Genomic DNA, 14048 nt, shown 5'->3' with positions numbered 1-14048 from the left:
TTTCTTTCTTTCTTTCTTTCTTTCTTTCTTTCTTTCTTTCTTTCTTTCTTTCTTTCTTGTTTTTATGAAGAGGTCAGTTGTCTTAATGTTTTTTCGAAGGCTGCTTTTAAGATTTTTAAAAAATTTGTCAGATTTTTTTTCAGATGTGCTTAGGTGTGATTTCTTTTCATACTGTTAGGATTTGCTGAGCTTCTTGAATTTGTTGTTTGTTGTATTTCAGTTTTTGAAAATTATCTCTTCATGTGTTGCTTCTGCCCCACTCTCTCTCTCTGCTTTTCTTCAGAGACTCCAAGTAGAAATATGTTAGACCTGCTGACCATTTAGTACATCTTTCTTCTGCTCTGTTTTGGTTTTATATCATTCTTTAGAAACAAACAAAAAAGCCCACTATGCTTCAATTTGGACAGTTTCTATTGATCTGTCTTTAAATTCATTAGTTGTATATTCTGCATGTCATGTGTCTTGTTAGTCATCCAATGAGTTCTTAATGTGATTTTTTTTCTATAATATCCCTTTTCTTCTTTTTTATAGATTTTTTAAAAGGTTTTATTTATTTTTAGAAAGAAAGCAAGAGTGGGGAGAGGGGCAGGGGGAGAGGGAGAGAGAATCTCAAGCAGACTGCACTGAGCATGGAGCCCCATGCGGAACTTGATCTCAGGACCCTGAGATCATGACCTGAGCTGAAACCAAGAGTGAGACAGTTAACTGACTGATCCACATAGGCACTCCATCTTTTTTATAGATTTTAATTATTTGTTTACCTTTTTATCAATTTTTCTGTTTTTTCCCATATTTTTTTGAACACATTATTCATAGTCATTTTAGCTTTCTTGTCTGCTAACTAGATATTTGGACATCTGTGTGTCTGCTACTGTTTTCTCTTTATATTTTCTATTACCATATGATTCTTTTTGCATGTCTAAATAGTTTTTTTCTTCATTTTTTAACTTGTAATTAGCATACAGTGCAATATTGATTTCAGGAGTACAGTGATTCATCACTTACATATAACACCCAGGGCTCAACACGACAAGCGCCCTCCTTCATACCCATCCCCCATCTAGCCCGCCCCCACCCACCTCCCTCCATCAACCCTCAGTTTGTTATCTATTATTAAGAATCTCTTATAGTAATTTTTTATTAAATGCTGGATACTGTATAAATAACTGCAAAGGCTCCAGAAGATGTTATCTCCCCCACCAGAGAGGACTTATTTTTTCCCTCTGCTGTGCTGTTAGAATGCTCAACAATTCACTTAAATCCATTCAGGAACTAAGCTGGGTTAGTGTTGCATTGCAGAGTTGGTAGGCCTCAGTCTGCTTCTGCTTTGCATTGACCCGAGGTTGTAACTTTCCAGGGATTTCAGTTGAAAGCCAGGTAAACCAGCACAAAAGACTGTGGGGATTTCTACTTTGCTGCCAAGAGGTTTCTGGTGTGTAGCTCCTTAGCCTTCTGTCTGTGCTGCTTAAGAATAGGCAAATGGTTTGAGGGGGAGACTGAGTTGGAAGCCTTTTAAGTCTCCAGTTTTGTCACCTCAGATCTCTGTACCTGTGGAAATGGTGACTGGTTAGGAGCAGTTTGACTATATCTGGTTATGTTGACAACACATACAATCTGTGAATCAGCAGTTCTGTGTCTTGGTATATATAGTAGAGAAGTTTTCACACATGTACAGGGGAAAAATGGAAGCAGCTTAAGTCTTTCATTAAGAGAATAGATGAAACAAAGCATATTTCTGCAAGAAAGTACAATACTGCAGGAAATAAATGCATTACATATCAGCACTGTTCAGTAGAGATTTCTGAAATTATTATTAACGTTCTGTATTTGTGCTGTCCAATTCAGTAGCTACCAGTCACATATAGTTTTCGATATTTAAAACATGGCTAGTGCAACTGAGAAACTGAAATGTTAATTTAAATAGCTACATGGAGCTGTAGCTACCATATTGAATAGTTATAGCAGCAGATCTTTATCAAAAATCATAATTTTGGTTTTTATAGAAAAGCAAGATGCAAAAGAATATGTACAGTATGATACCATTTTCGTAAATATTTTTAAGGATTTGTTTCTTTGTTTTAGAGAGAGAGAGCATGTGAGCAGGGGGGAGGGGTAGGGGAAGAGAGAGAGAGAGAGAGAGAGAGAATCCTCAAGGAGACTCCCCGCTGAGCACAGAGTTTGATGTAGGGCTCAATCCCAGGACCTGAGATCATGACCTGAGCCAAAATCAAGAGTTGGCCTCCCAATGGACCAAGCCACCCAGGCACCCCTATAGTACTTCAGAATGTTTTTTAAGTAAATGTGCAAAAAACACTCTGATCTATCTGTCTACCCCTGGAAAGTTACCCTACAGAAATAAAAGCACCAGCGTGGAAGGATGTATGTACTAAGATATTTACTACAGTTGTATCATAAGAATTATTTTGACTGGTAGTGAGGTTGTATAACCACTTTGGCCACATATCTTCGCACAGCTGTATCCAAAACGAGGGAGAACATATTTTCCTATGTCTTACTCTTTTTTTGTTTTTTTGAGATAAAATTCACATAACAAAATAACAATTTTAAAGTATAATCCACTTACACCATTAACCGTTTTAAAGTGAATAGTTTGTACAACCTTATAGCTTATTCTGAAAAGAAAAGCAAACCTCTTCCCTCAAGAATCCCCTTGAAACAGTTTATTTTATAGGCTTGGATTGGGTGAATGTATACAATAATTGGTTTAGAAACTCAGGGCTAAGCTAATAGCAGTTTTTCAAAATGTGCTCTGTGGAATTCTGGGTTCCCTGATACCCTTTCATGCGTCACGGTGGTCAAAACTGTTTTCCTAATAGTGGGATATGAATTTGCCCTTTTCATTGTTTGACACTTGTACTAAGTGGTACAAAAACAATGGTGGGTAAAACTGCCAGTGCTTAGCACAAATCAGGGCAGCAGTGGCCCCAGACTATACTAGTAACCGTCATGTTTTTCAATGCCACACAAGTGAAACAAACAAAAAGCAGTAGTTTCACTGAAGAATGTCTTTTTTTTTTAAGATTTTATTTATTTATTTGAGAGAGAGAGTGAGCAAATGTGAGAGAGAGAGCACGAGCAGAGGGCGAGGGAGAAGCAGACTCCCTGCTGAGCAGGGAGCCCGATGTGGAGCTCAATCCCAGGACCCTGGGATCATGACCTGAGCCGAAGGCAGGCGCTTAACCTAACAGACTGAGCCACCCAGGAGCCCCTTCACTGAAGAACGTCTTACTTAATTAGTAAAAATTATTAATTTTGCAGAGTGCTGACCTTTGAGTACTTTCATTGTCATACTCTGCATGACAAAAATAGGAAGTCCACAAGGAAGCACTTTGCCAGATACCAGAGGACAGTGATTAACTCAAGGAAAGGCATTTGTGCAGTTGTTTGAGTTGCAAGCTGAACTAGCCATTTTTTTTCACGGAATACCGTTTTTCCTTGAAAGAATTATTCAGAGACAAACTGTTTATTCAGATTTGGGTATTTGACAGTCGTTTTCTCAAAAATGAACAAAGTGTGTCTCTTACTTTATAGAAAACAGCTGTAACAGTATTTGTTGCCAGTGACAAAATTCAGGCTTTCAAGGCAGAATTTTAGAAAATTTCTGTCCACCACCTAATACTAAAGAACTTTTCTTTTGAGATCTGTGGTGATGTGAAAGAATGTGATTTTTTTTTATACTGTATAATGAAATGTGTCAACACTTGGAAGATCTGCGTAACTCAGTGAACTGATACTTTCCACATGACCAATGCATGATGTTTCAAAAAATCAAGTCAGAAAATAAAGAGATTTGGAAAAATCTAACAATACTAATTATTTTGTTTGTTTGTTTTGGAAGATATTTTCTTTAAAATGCATATAATGCCATTGTATACTCCTGAGAGAGTAAGAGTGAACAAAGGCAAATAGTGTCTTAGTATTATGAAGATTGTTTGACTCTGAGAGTCCCCTGAAAGGACCTTGGGAATCCTCTAGGGTCCATGGACCACACTTCAAGAACTGCTCTAGAGAAACTCATACATGTGCCAAAGACAAAAACTATAAGGCTGTTCATTGTAGCATTGTTTGCAGTAGTGAACAACAACTTTATCTACACATAGGGGTAATGGATACATGAAATAGTATATGTTTCCAATGTTATGCAGCATTTAGGTGTAAGTCAACACAGAGAGGTAGCAAAAGCAACGTCCAGTAAATAAAGCAAGGTTGAAAATATATATGTGTGATATTATTTATAAACTACTTAAAAACATACAGACCAAACAGTGTGTGTTTTTTGCAGATAAGTACAAATAAATATCTGTAGAAGAATTTTAAAAGAATATGCTGGAAGGATATATACCATGGTAGTGATTACCTCTAAGGATGTAGGATTGCATACTGGTTTTATCTGTAATGTTTTATTTCTTCACAAAATAAGGACTAGGATAAAATACGACAGAATATTAACAGTTGTTAGTATGAGATTTTAGAAATTAGATATTTTTGTGTACTTCTCTGCATTTTCAGATAGTTTACAAAAATCAAACATGACAAAGAAATTATACATCGCTAATTATTACTGTCTTTATAGGCTTACATTATTGACAGGAATACAGATTAAAATAAATTTATGGAAAAAAAGGACAGTCTCTTAAATTTTAACAGTAGTGTGTCATCTTTTGCCCATTTAGTTAGTAACAGAAAACTTAACAATACCCTGTGTGGAGAGTTTGGTGCAGTATAGTCTTAAATGTTTCTGGTGGAGACCATTCTTTTTTAACCATCTGAGCCACCCAGGCGCCCTGTAGACCATTCTTTTTTGAAAGCAATCTTTAAATGATTTTAAGGGCCATAGTATGATTTATCCTCTTTGATTTGTTTGTCCTACGTTTTGGAATCTCTCCTAAAGAACAAATCCATAGTATGAAACAGTTATAGACATTAAAGCATTATTTGGAATGGTAAAAAATTATAAGGGGCCTAAGATTTTCGTAGTAGAATAATGGTTACGTTAACTACTTGTTATGCAGCTGATAAACAAATAAGTGTAAAGACCAAGTAACACTATGGAAAAATATGAGGGGTATCTTAAGTTTAAAAGGGGGATAGAAAATTGTCAGTCTGTTGTAATTATAATTATTTAAATTAAGGGATCATGTTTATTAGCATGATGGGGTTATGAGACTCTTTTTTCCTCCACTACTTCAAAATTTTTCAGTATTATTACTTTTATCTTGAATATACTGTATGTTTTTATTTTTGGTATATGTGATGATTGGGCTTTCTTGAAATACTACTTTGGACTTGTATCCTCCAAATCTCAGTTGCTCTTCTAATTCTTTAAACCTTAGGCAGAAATTAAACGTCTTCAAGAAGCCAATAAGGCAGCTCGGAAGGAAAGGCAACTGATTCTGAAACAGCAGGAGGAGATAGAAAGGATCCGACAGACCACCATAAAGTTACAGGAGAAGTTAAAGTCGGCAGGGGAGAATAAATTGGTAAATTACACGAAATTACTATTTGTTTTCTCTCTCATGTTGCTTGCTAATACCTAATCCTGCCTCACTTTCTCATCTGATGGATATGTTCATAGTTGTTAGATGAACTAGAATGAAGTTCTATATATGTATCTTTATGTATAGTGAGAGTTTTTATTTTTTTTCCCATGGAATATTCAAGTTTTGAAAGGGACATGTTCATATGATAGTTGAAAAATGTTTTCCATTTATAAATTCATTTGGGACAAAGAGCCTTGTTCTTGTTTATCAATCCAGATATATTCCTCAGAATTAATGAGAGAGACCATTTTTGCTCTTGGTACTTACTTTTAGCTATTCAGTATTAATATAATGATACAAGAGTCAAAGGAGGTATTCAGATAAAAGCAAAATTTGGATCTATTCTGAGATGCTGTAAAGTGTTAATATAGTGTTGGAGAACCCACACTGGATAATTCTATAGTTAAATAAATCTTAGCATTTTCTGCTTTGGTGTTTAAAATACACTTTAAATTTTGAAACAATTTTAAATTTATAGAAAATTTCAAACACTGTAAAAGAACTCTATCTTCCTGGAGTATGACAGTTCTCCAGTTGTCACAATAATATGCTTTTATCAGAAGGTAAGTTCAAAATCACATACTGCATTTAGTTCTCATATCTCTCTAGTCTCCTTCAGTCTGGAAAAGTTACTTGACTCTCATGACCTTGACACTTTGGAAGATTGCATGCCAGTTACTTTGTAGAATGTTTCTCAAACTTGGATTTGTCTGATATTTCCTCATAATTAGGTTCAGATTGTGCATCTTTAGCTGGAATATTATGGAAGTGATGCCATGTTCTCACTGCATTCAATCAGGTGGTGCCTGATTTTGATTTATCCCATTACTGATGATGTTGACTTGATCACTTGATTAAGATGGCGGACGTCAGACTTCACTATAAAGTTACTTTCTTTCCCTTTGTAAATAATAAGTACTTTGCATGAGTTATTTTGAGACTACATAAATTTTTTCTTTAAACTTACTCTTTTATTTATATTAGTATGGACTTACAGATTCCTGTTTTATTCAGCATTAAATCTGTTACTGTCATTTGTTTTAATGCTCGCTTTGTCCCAGGTCAGACCATTAGGAGCCTTTTCAAGTTTCTGTGTGCTTTTGACATGTCCCCAACAGTCTGTGAGCACTTCCATGTTTTCTGCAACAAGATGTCTCAGTGTCACCTAATACCTTCCCTGCCCCAGACTTGGAATCAGCTGTTTCTCCAAGGAGGAAAGTTATTCAGAAACCAATATCTGGTGCTAAGCATGCTCATTACTATTCAGGTTTTCTCCTAAAAGCAACAAATATAGACAATATGTATGTTTATGTAGACGTAATAAAGAATACATTTTACATGTATGTTTATTTCTGTATGTTCATATACAGTATATAGCATATATACATATACAGTATTTAGGTATTAGGAGTTCATACTGATCCTTTCAGTTCCAATCCAGCACCATAAGGTTCCATTCTAGTTTTCTCTTTTTTTTTTTATTAAGTTCAGTTAGCCAACATACAGTACATCATTAGTTTTTGGTGTAGTATTCAGTGATTCATTAGTTATGTATAACACCCAATGCTTATCAGAGCACATGCCCTCCTTAATGCCCATCATCCAGTTACCCCATCCCTCCACCCCCCTAGTTTTCTCTTTTTGAAACTTTCTTCTCTGATAGACAGCTGGTTAACGTTTTCCTTAATATAGATCATGATTTGCTCATTCCTGTGTGTAACCTATCTCCCATAACCACTGCCACCCCTTTCCTCATGTGGATATCCTCACCACCCCTGGATTCTGACTCCCAAGTCAAGCTATTCCCCCATCTCCTTGCCCTTTCTCTGTACTCTCCTTATCCTTTCTGTACTCTGTGGGAACGCCACTTCACTCTGTTTGGGCTTGTAACATGCCATGTAGGGCCACTCCCCTGTGGACATCCTCTTTGTTCCACTTAAGTAATAACCTTCCTGTATTAGATGCCCTCTTCGTCTCACTCCATTTGGGACACCCCACTCTAGGTCCCCTTGTCTACCTCTGCCTTTGTATGGATCCCTGTCTTGTGCTGTTCTACCTAATGACTTTAGGACTGAATCATTTAGGAGGCAGAAAGGGAAGGAGAAGGCCTCTGCTTTGTGTATCGTTCACAAAATAAAAATGGTCACAATCGTCCCTACTCATCTTCCTCAAAAGTTATGAGAATAAATGGCTATTCTCTTACTTAATCATTTAAACTTACTTAAGCATTTAAAGTTACTTTTTGCTCATGAGAAATAATATATCAATTAAACCAATAGTTCTAAATGTTTTTTTTAAGATTTTATTTATTTGTCAGAGAGAGCATGAGCAAGGGGAGCGGCAGGCAGAGCAGACAGAGGGAGGAGCAGGCTCCCTGCTGAGCTAGGAGCCTGATATGGGGCTCGATCCCAGGACCCTGGGATCATGACCTGAGCCAAAGGCAGACACTTAACCGACTGAGCCACTCAGACGTCCCCTAAATGTTTTCATTATAAATTTTGCTCATGAGTTAAACTGGTAGTTCTAAATGTTTTCATTTTAAACTTTTTAAATTGAGAAAATACTGTTTTTCCCATTAGAATTCGGAAAGAAAAAAGATCCATCCCTCAGTAGTATTAAAATAAGTTTATGTGTTCCCTTCATTCTTATATCCATATGTGTATATATACTGTTTATATTCCTTTTGAGTGGTTCAGTTTAAAAGAAATTAGGATAGTGAAATACTAGATTGCTAGTAGCAGCAGCAGATTTTTTTGTTTTTTTCAATCTTTTAAAGAAATTATACTTTGGGAGGTGCCTGGGTGGTTCAGCTGGTTAAGTGCCTGCCTTTGGCTCCGGTAGAGATCCCGCAGTCCAGGGATCAAGCCCCAAGTCGAGCTCCCTGCTCAGTGGGGAGTCTGCTTCTACCTCTCCCTTTGCCCCTCCACCCACTCATGTTCTCTCTCTCTCAAATAAATAAAATTTAAAAAAAAATTATACTTTGTGACTATATATAAATATATGTAAGATATACATAACAAAAATCTATATTTTAGCCATTTTTAAGTGTATATAATTTTTTGTCTTTTAAGTAATTCCTTAATTGCAGCTATTTTATAACTATGGTTTTGAGGATAAACTTAATTTTGAAACAAGAATGTTTGAAGTCATTTTGAGATCTTAAATTCCAGTAAAATTATAAAACTTTACCCTCTTTTGTTTTTAGGACTCCCAAAGTGATGATGATACAAAGGATAATAAGGCAACCAGTCCTGGTCCAACTGACTTGGAGACCCGAAGTCCTTCCCCCATTTCAATCTCCAGCAGTGAAACTAGCAGCATTATGCAGAAACTGAAAAAAATGAGAAGCCGCATGGATGAAAAGTAATTTATTTTTATAAATATTATTCTGTTCACACTGAAAATGATAGCAAAAATATTTTTAATGTACTTCATTAGATTAGATTGATACAATGTAATATTTTATGAATTCAGTAGCATTTTAGCAAAATTGTTAAATCAACCTGGAAGTCAATTAACTATAGATCTTACTATAAAACAGATTTTCTTATTTTTAGTATAGTCAGGTTTATTTTAAAAACCAACATAGTAATTGCACAAATACCCAGGACAATGTTTCCATCTTTCTTTCATTAAAAGCTAAAAGTAAGTGTGAAATTTATAACCTTCCCTGAAATCTGAGAATATGTCTACTAACTTGGGGAAGCAATTAATGGTATATCCTGAGATCTCATCCTATGGCTCTCTGACCACTCTCATGCGTAGGTCAAATAGAAATTTTAAGCTGTGAGAAGGTGTGGATTGCTCATTTGAAACCAGAAAAACTGAAATTCTTCTGGGATGTCGAATGATTCTGAAACATTTCTAAGTATTATTTTTTTAGAGGCTCCTTTAAAGAAAGCTTCTTCTACTTAAATGTAGCTCAGTTGTATGTCAGTGTTGACCATATAAAGTTACATTTATGTGAGAGTGTACTCTTCTGAGTATACGTTTCATTAAATATGCTTGTGAAATATCTGCTTGTGGACCCTGTCCTTTACTTTATAACCTTTACCTTCTTTAAATATGAAAGAGAGACCCATGAAAATGTTTTGTTGACTGTTATTTTATTTTGTTAACAGTTTGAACCACAGTTGTATCTTGATATCCTTTGTCAGTGTACCACACATTACCAAATTTAATAATGCTCTATGTTTATGTGACATCAACCTGTGATTCAATTAGTTTCTGAACAGTCAAGCAGTTGTAAATCAAACCTTACTTACTATAGGTACAGTGTTATACACTGGCACTTCATTGCTTGTTAAATTGCATTTCCTAACTTTAGAATACCTAAATTGGTGATGAAAATAAGTTTTAAAAAATAAATACAGAATTTTAAAATAAATATAAGGGGGTAAAACCAAATATTTATAAACATGTAAATACTCCTTTTGGATCATTCCGTGGGATAAACTAAATAAGGCTTTTTCATATAGGAATTTATTGAAATGTAGACTAAAGACACTTCTTCCTTTCCTGATAAAATTTTCCCATAGTCTGTATTGGCATACTGTTTTGCTTCATGGATGTTTGAATTCAGAATAATCTCTCTCGTGAATTTTTATAACTGACTTGACATTTTAAATATGCCTCCAAATGTCTTTGAATGGTAGATATTGGAGGAAAGACAGTTTCAGGGGTAATTTCTTCATTGATCCCTTGCTCATCTATATTAGTAAGGTCTTCATTGCTGGTCTTTATGAATAATATTCTAATAATTTTAATCACATTTGTAGAAGAAACTGCTAATCCTAAATCTGTTTATGAGATGAGTCAGTTTATGTGGTGCTTATTTCACATTTGGTTAAAGCTTTAAAAATTCTAAATACCAAATTGAAGATGACATTTATTGATTTTGTTCCAACTTTTATTATTTTCTCAGAATCTGAAATATTAAACACATGGAATTTTTGTATTATTGTTCTACCTTCTACCTTCCTTTGTCAACTACTACAGGAACCATTTGAGCAATTTGTCAAAGAAATAGGCTTTGAAGTATTCAATGACTTGATTTGTTGTTTGAAGCAATGCAGTTGTGTTTGTGGGTAGGGATGGGGTAGGGACAGCAGTGGCAAAAGAATCATTTTTAATGTTTTATGGTGGTGCTGAAATTTGAGGATAAATTGGAGTATTTTTCAAAATTAGCAATATACTATAAAGGAAAATTATTATGTGATATTTTTTAATGTCTAGAACAAAATAATGTGAAAACTGGTTTTTAAATACCATTCAGATCACCAAAACTTTACAATTAGATTTCCTTCAACGATATTGGAATGTCAGTAAATAAATGTCAGTAAATAGAGTGAGTTAATTTTATAGTCATTTGCTACAGTAGATACCTAATAACAAAATCACTTGAGCCTTTGCTACTAGACACTATTATTTGTTGTGTAGATTTGCAAAGGCAGTCTTCCAAGAGATTATTTTATTGATATAAAACACCTGTCAAAAAGCAGTCCTCCCTCAGTAAGTTTAGCTAACTTTTGGGAAGAACTTTTTCATTATGTCATTGCTTGTTGTTAATCCTCTGAACTCTGATTCTGTGACAAATATTTTTCTGAAACTATCAACTATTCTTGGCTACAGTGAAAGATTTCCTTCTTTAATGTTTAATTGAGACAGCGATGCCTTTGTTAAAATTTATATTTCTAATCTATGGCTTTTCCTGACCTTTTAATTGATCTGACATATATAAATAATTTACATTTCTCAGTGTAGTGAAAAGCAAAAGGAATTTAAGCTGTGAAAAAGATTAGTCATAATGAATATATGTTTGCAAAAGCCACAGACTGAATAGCCCTCAGTCTTTTTGGTACTGTTGATAAAAGAAATCTGAGTTTTGTTTGTTACTGTGAGGGGCATTATTTACAATATAAGTGCATTGTCTGTAATCCTCAAACATATATTCATAAAGAAAACACCATGCGTTGACTTTTTCTGTTAATTTGCCAGTTCCCTTTCAGGAAAATTTTTTACTGAGCAAATGAAACACAAACAGGATGGGGTTATCTTCATCTTCAAGTGTTAAAATAGGACACAGTGTATTTTCTCTTTCATTTAATAGCAGCTGTTCTTCCATATTATTTATTAAATATATACTTATTCTTAGCAATTATTTGTTGGGAAATGTGTGAATGTGCTAGGTTCTGAGAGATATGAAGATGAATCAGACATAAACCTTGCCCTCAAAAAGCATATGGTCTAGGTGGAAAAAAGAACAAATATCAATCCTATAGAGAAGTGTATATAAATTAATCACTAAGGAAGTTCAGAAGACAAAGAAATTTTTACTGAAAAGAATATATCAAGTCAGTTTTCAATGGATGAGTGTTCTGAGATAAATATACTTTTGAATTAGTAAGTACTTTATAACATAAGAAGCAAAAAAAAAAAAAATCCCACAAACACAAGTTATATTTTGGTTTGATCATCGCAGACCAAGCTAGCATGGAAAAATGAAGACAACAAAACTTCTCAGACATTCGTTTTAAATATTTAAATACTTTATTTACTTAAAATTTAAATATTTAAAAATATCCCCAGTTAGCTTAGAACCACTAAAGGAACAAATTAACTTATTTGGTTTTAAATAATCATAAAGTTAAACAGATATTGTATGACGCAGCTCTGATAACAATATTTGTGGTATTGTCTGGTCAGTATTAAAATCTTCATTAATCTGCTGAGTTTAAGAAGTTCAGGATTTGCAGGGAAGACTTTTGATATTCCATTAAAGAAGAATTCTAAAAAATATACTAAATACTGTTGCCTTAATATAGAATTCGCCAGTATTTTTTTTTTTTTTAAGTCGGCTTCATGCCCAGCATGGAGCCCAAAGTGGGGCTTGAACTGGTGACCTTGAGCTCAAGACCTGAACTGAGATCAAGAGTTGGATGCTTAACGACTGAGACATCCAGGCACCCCTGCCTTAAATAGAAATAAAATTTCTTACAAAGTTCTAGTCTAAGTGTTGTAGCTGGATAAATCCTGATAACCAGATAATGGTTTTTATTTTCTTTACTTCCTAGTTTAGGAATAATGTACCTGCATTTTGTTTAATTATATGCAAATTATTAGACAGTTTTAAGTAATAGAATAAATTTTGCTTAGGAAGAAAGACAAGACTGCATTTTCTTTTTTTCTTTTTTCTTTTTTTTTCCTGAATATATTTTGCTTTTTTTCTTTAAATTTTTTTATTATGTTAATCACCATACATTACATCATTAGTTTTTGATGTAGTGTTCCATGATTCATTGTTTGTGCATAACACCCAGTGCTCCACGCAGAACATGCCCTCTTTAATACCCATCACCAGGCTAACCCATCCCCCTACCACCTCCCCTCTTTTTTTCTTTTTTTTTTTTAAGATTTATTTATTTTTAAGAGGGGGAGAGAGAGAGAGAGAGTGCATGTGCAGGCGTGTGAGTAGGGGGAGGGGCAGAGGAAGAGAATCTCAAGCAGACTCCCTCCTGAGTATGGAGCCCAAAGTGGAGCTCGATCTCATGTCCCTGAGATAAACACTATGTTTCATTTTTATTTATCACAATATATATTTAATTTTTGGTCCAGAAAGAATTTTAAAATGATTTAAAGTATTAGGTTTTTGCTTGTTTTGTTTATATCTTTCAAAGTCAAATTATTTTATAACTCAAAATTTCATTTAAAATTTACATCATAATTTTGCTCTTTCAAATGATAGCATGGTTTTATAATATGTTGGAACACAATTTACAATATACTAGCTCAATGGAAAAAGTTCTCATTTATGTCACGTGGTCCAGCAGTGTATTGAGGTATTTAAAAAAGTATGAGGAGGTACTTGAATGGAGAAAGAAAGCATTATAAACTGCTGGAACTCAAAGGGCTCTTTGAGAAGTCATCTAGTGTAGTCCTTTGGTTTCACAGGAAGAAATTGAGGCCATGGAGATAAGTAACTCCTCCCAGGTCACACACAGAACTAGAACTAGGACCCTGCTCTCTGGACCTCAGCCAGCCAAAGTTAAAGTTGAGTTAAGTTAGTATATCTGCTTTCAACCTCATAGCTTTTTTCTTCTTTTCTCTTCTTAATTAACATATAATGTATTATTTGTTTCAGGGGTACAGATCTGTTACAACCTCATAAGTTTTTTTTTTTTTAAATCTAAACTACAGTGATGACTTAAAGTTATCTCAATGGAAATTGACCCTTGTAAATGGAATCTGTTTAAATTGGCAGAGTGTTCAGTGGCTGATGACTGGGCTTGAATAGCTGTACAGTTCAAGTTTAGAGTGTGAAAGTATGACTTTAAAAGAGAACCAGGGGTGCCTGGGTGGCTCAGTCAGTTAAGTGTCTGAGTCTTGGTTTTGGCTCATGTCATGATCTCAGGGTAGTGAGATTGAGCCTTGCATTGGACTCTGCCCTCAGCGTGGAGTCTGCTTGTCCCTCTCCCTCTGCTCCTTCCC

At 34.7% G+C, this 14048-nt stretch overlaps 1 protein-coding gene across 1 annotated transcript in view; it reads left to right on the top strand.

The window, feature by feature from the left end:
* Window positions 1–14048, top strand: part of CEP350 (centrosomal protein 350) — a 155579-nt gene that overhangs the window by 92522 nt on the left and 49009 nt on the right. Inside the window, exons 26-27 of the mRNA XM_025877468.2 lie at window positions 5355–5501; window positions 8767–8924. Coding sequence (XP_025733253.1) covers window positions 5355–5501; window positions 8767–8924 — 305 coding nt within the window. The remainder of the gene's footprint in view (window positions 1–5354; window positions 5502–8766; window positions 8925–14048) is intronic.

This window comes from Callorhinus ursinus, unplaced genomic scaffold (genome assembly GCF_003265705.2).
Source record: "Callorhinus ursinus isolate GAN/ISIS: 27379988/994484 unplaced genomic scaffold, GSC_fseal_2.0 scaffold13, whole genome shotgun sequence".
Classification (NCBI taxonomy): Eukaryota; Metazoa; Chordata; class Mammalia; order Carnivora; family Otariidae; genus Callorhinus; species Callorhinus ursinus.
This window is presented reverse-complemented; position numbering and strand designations above follow the sequence as displayed.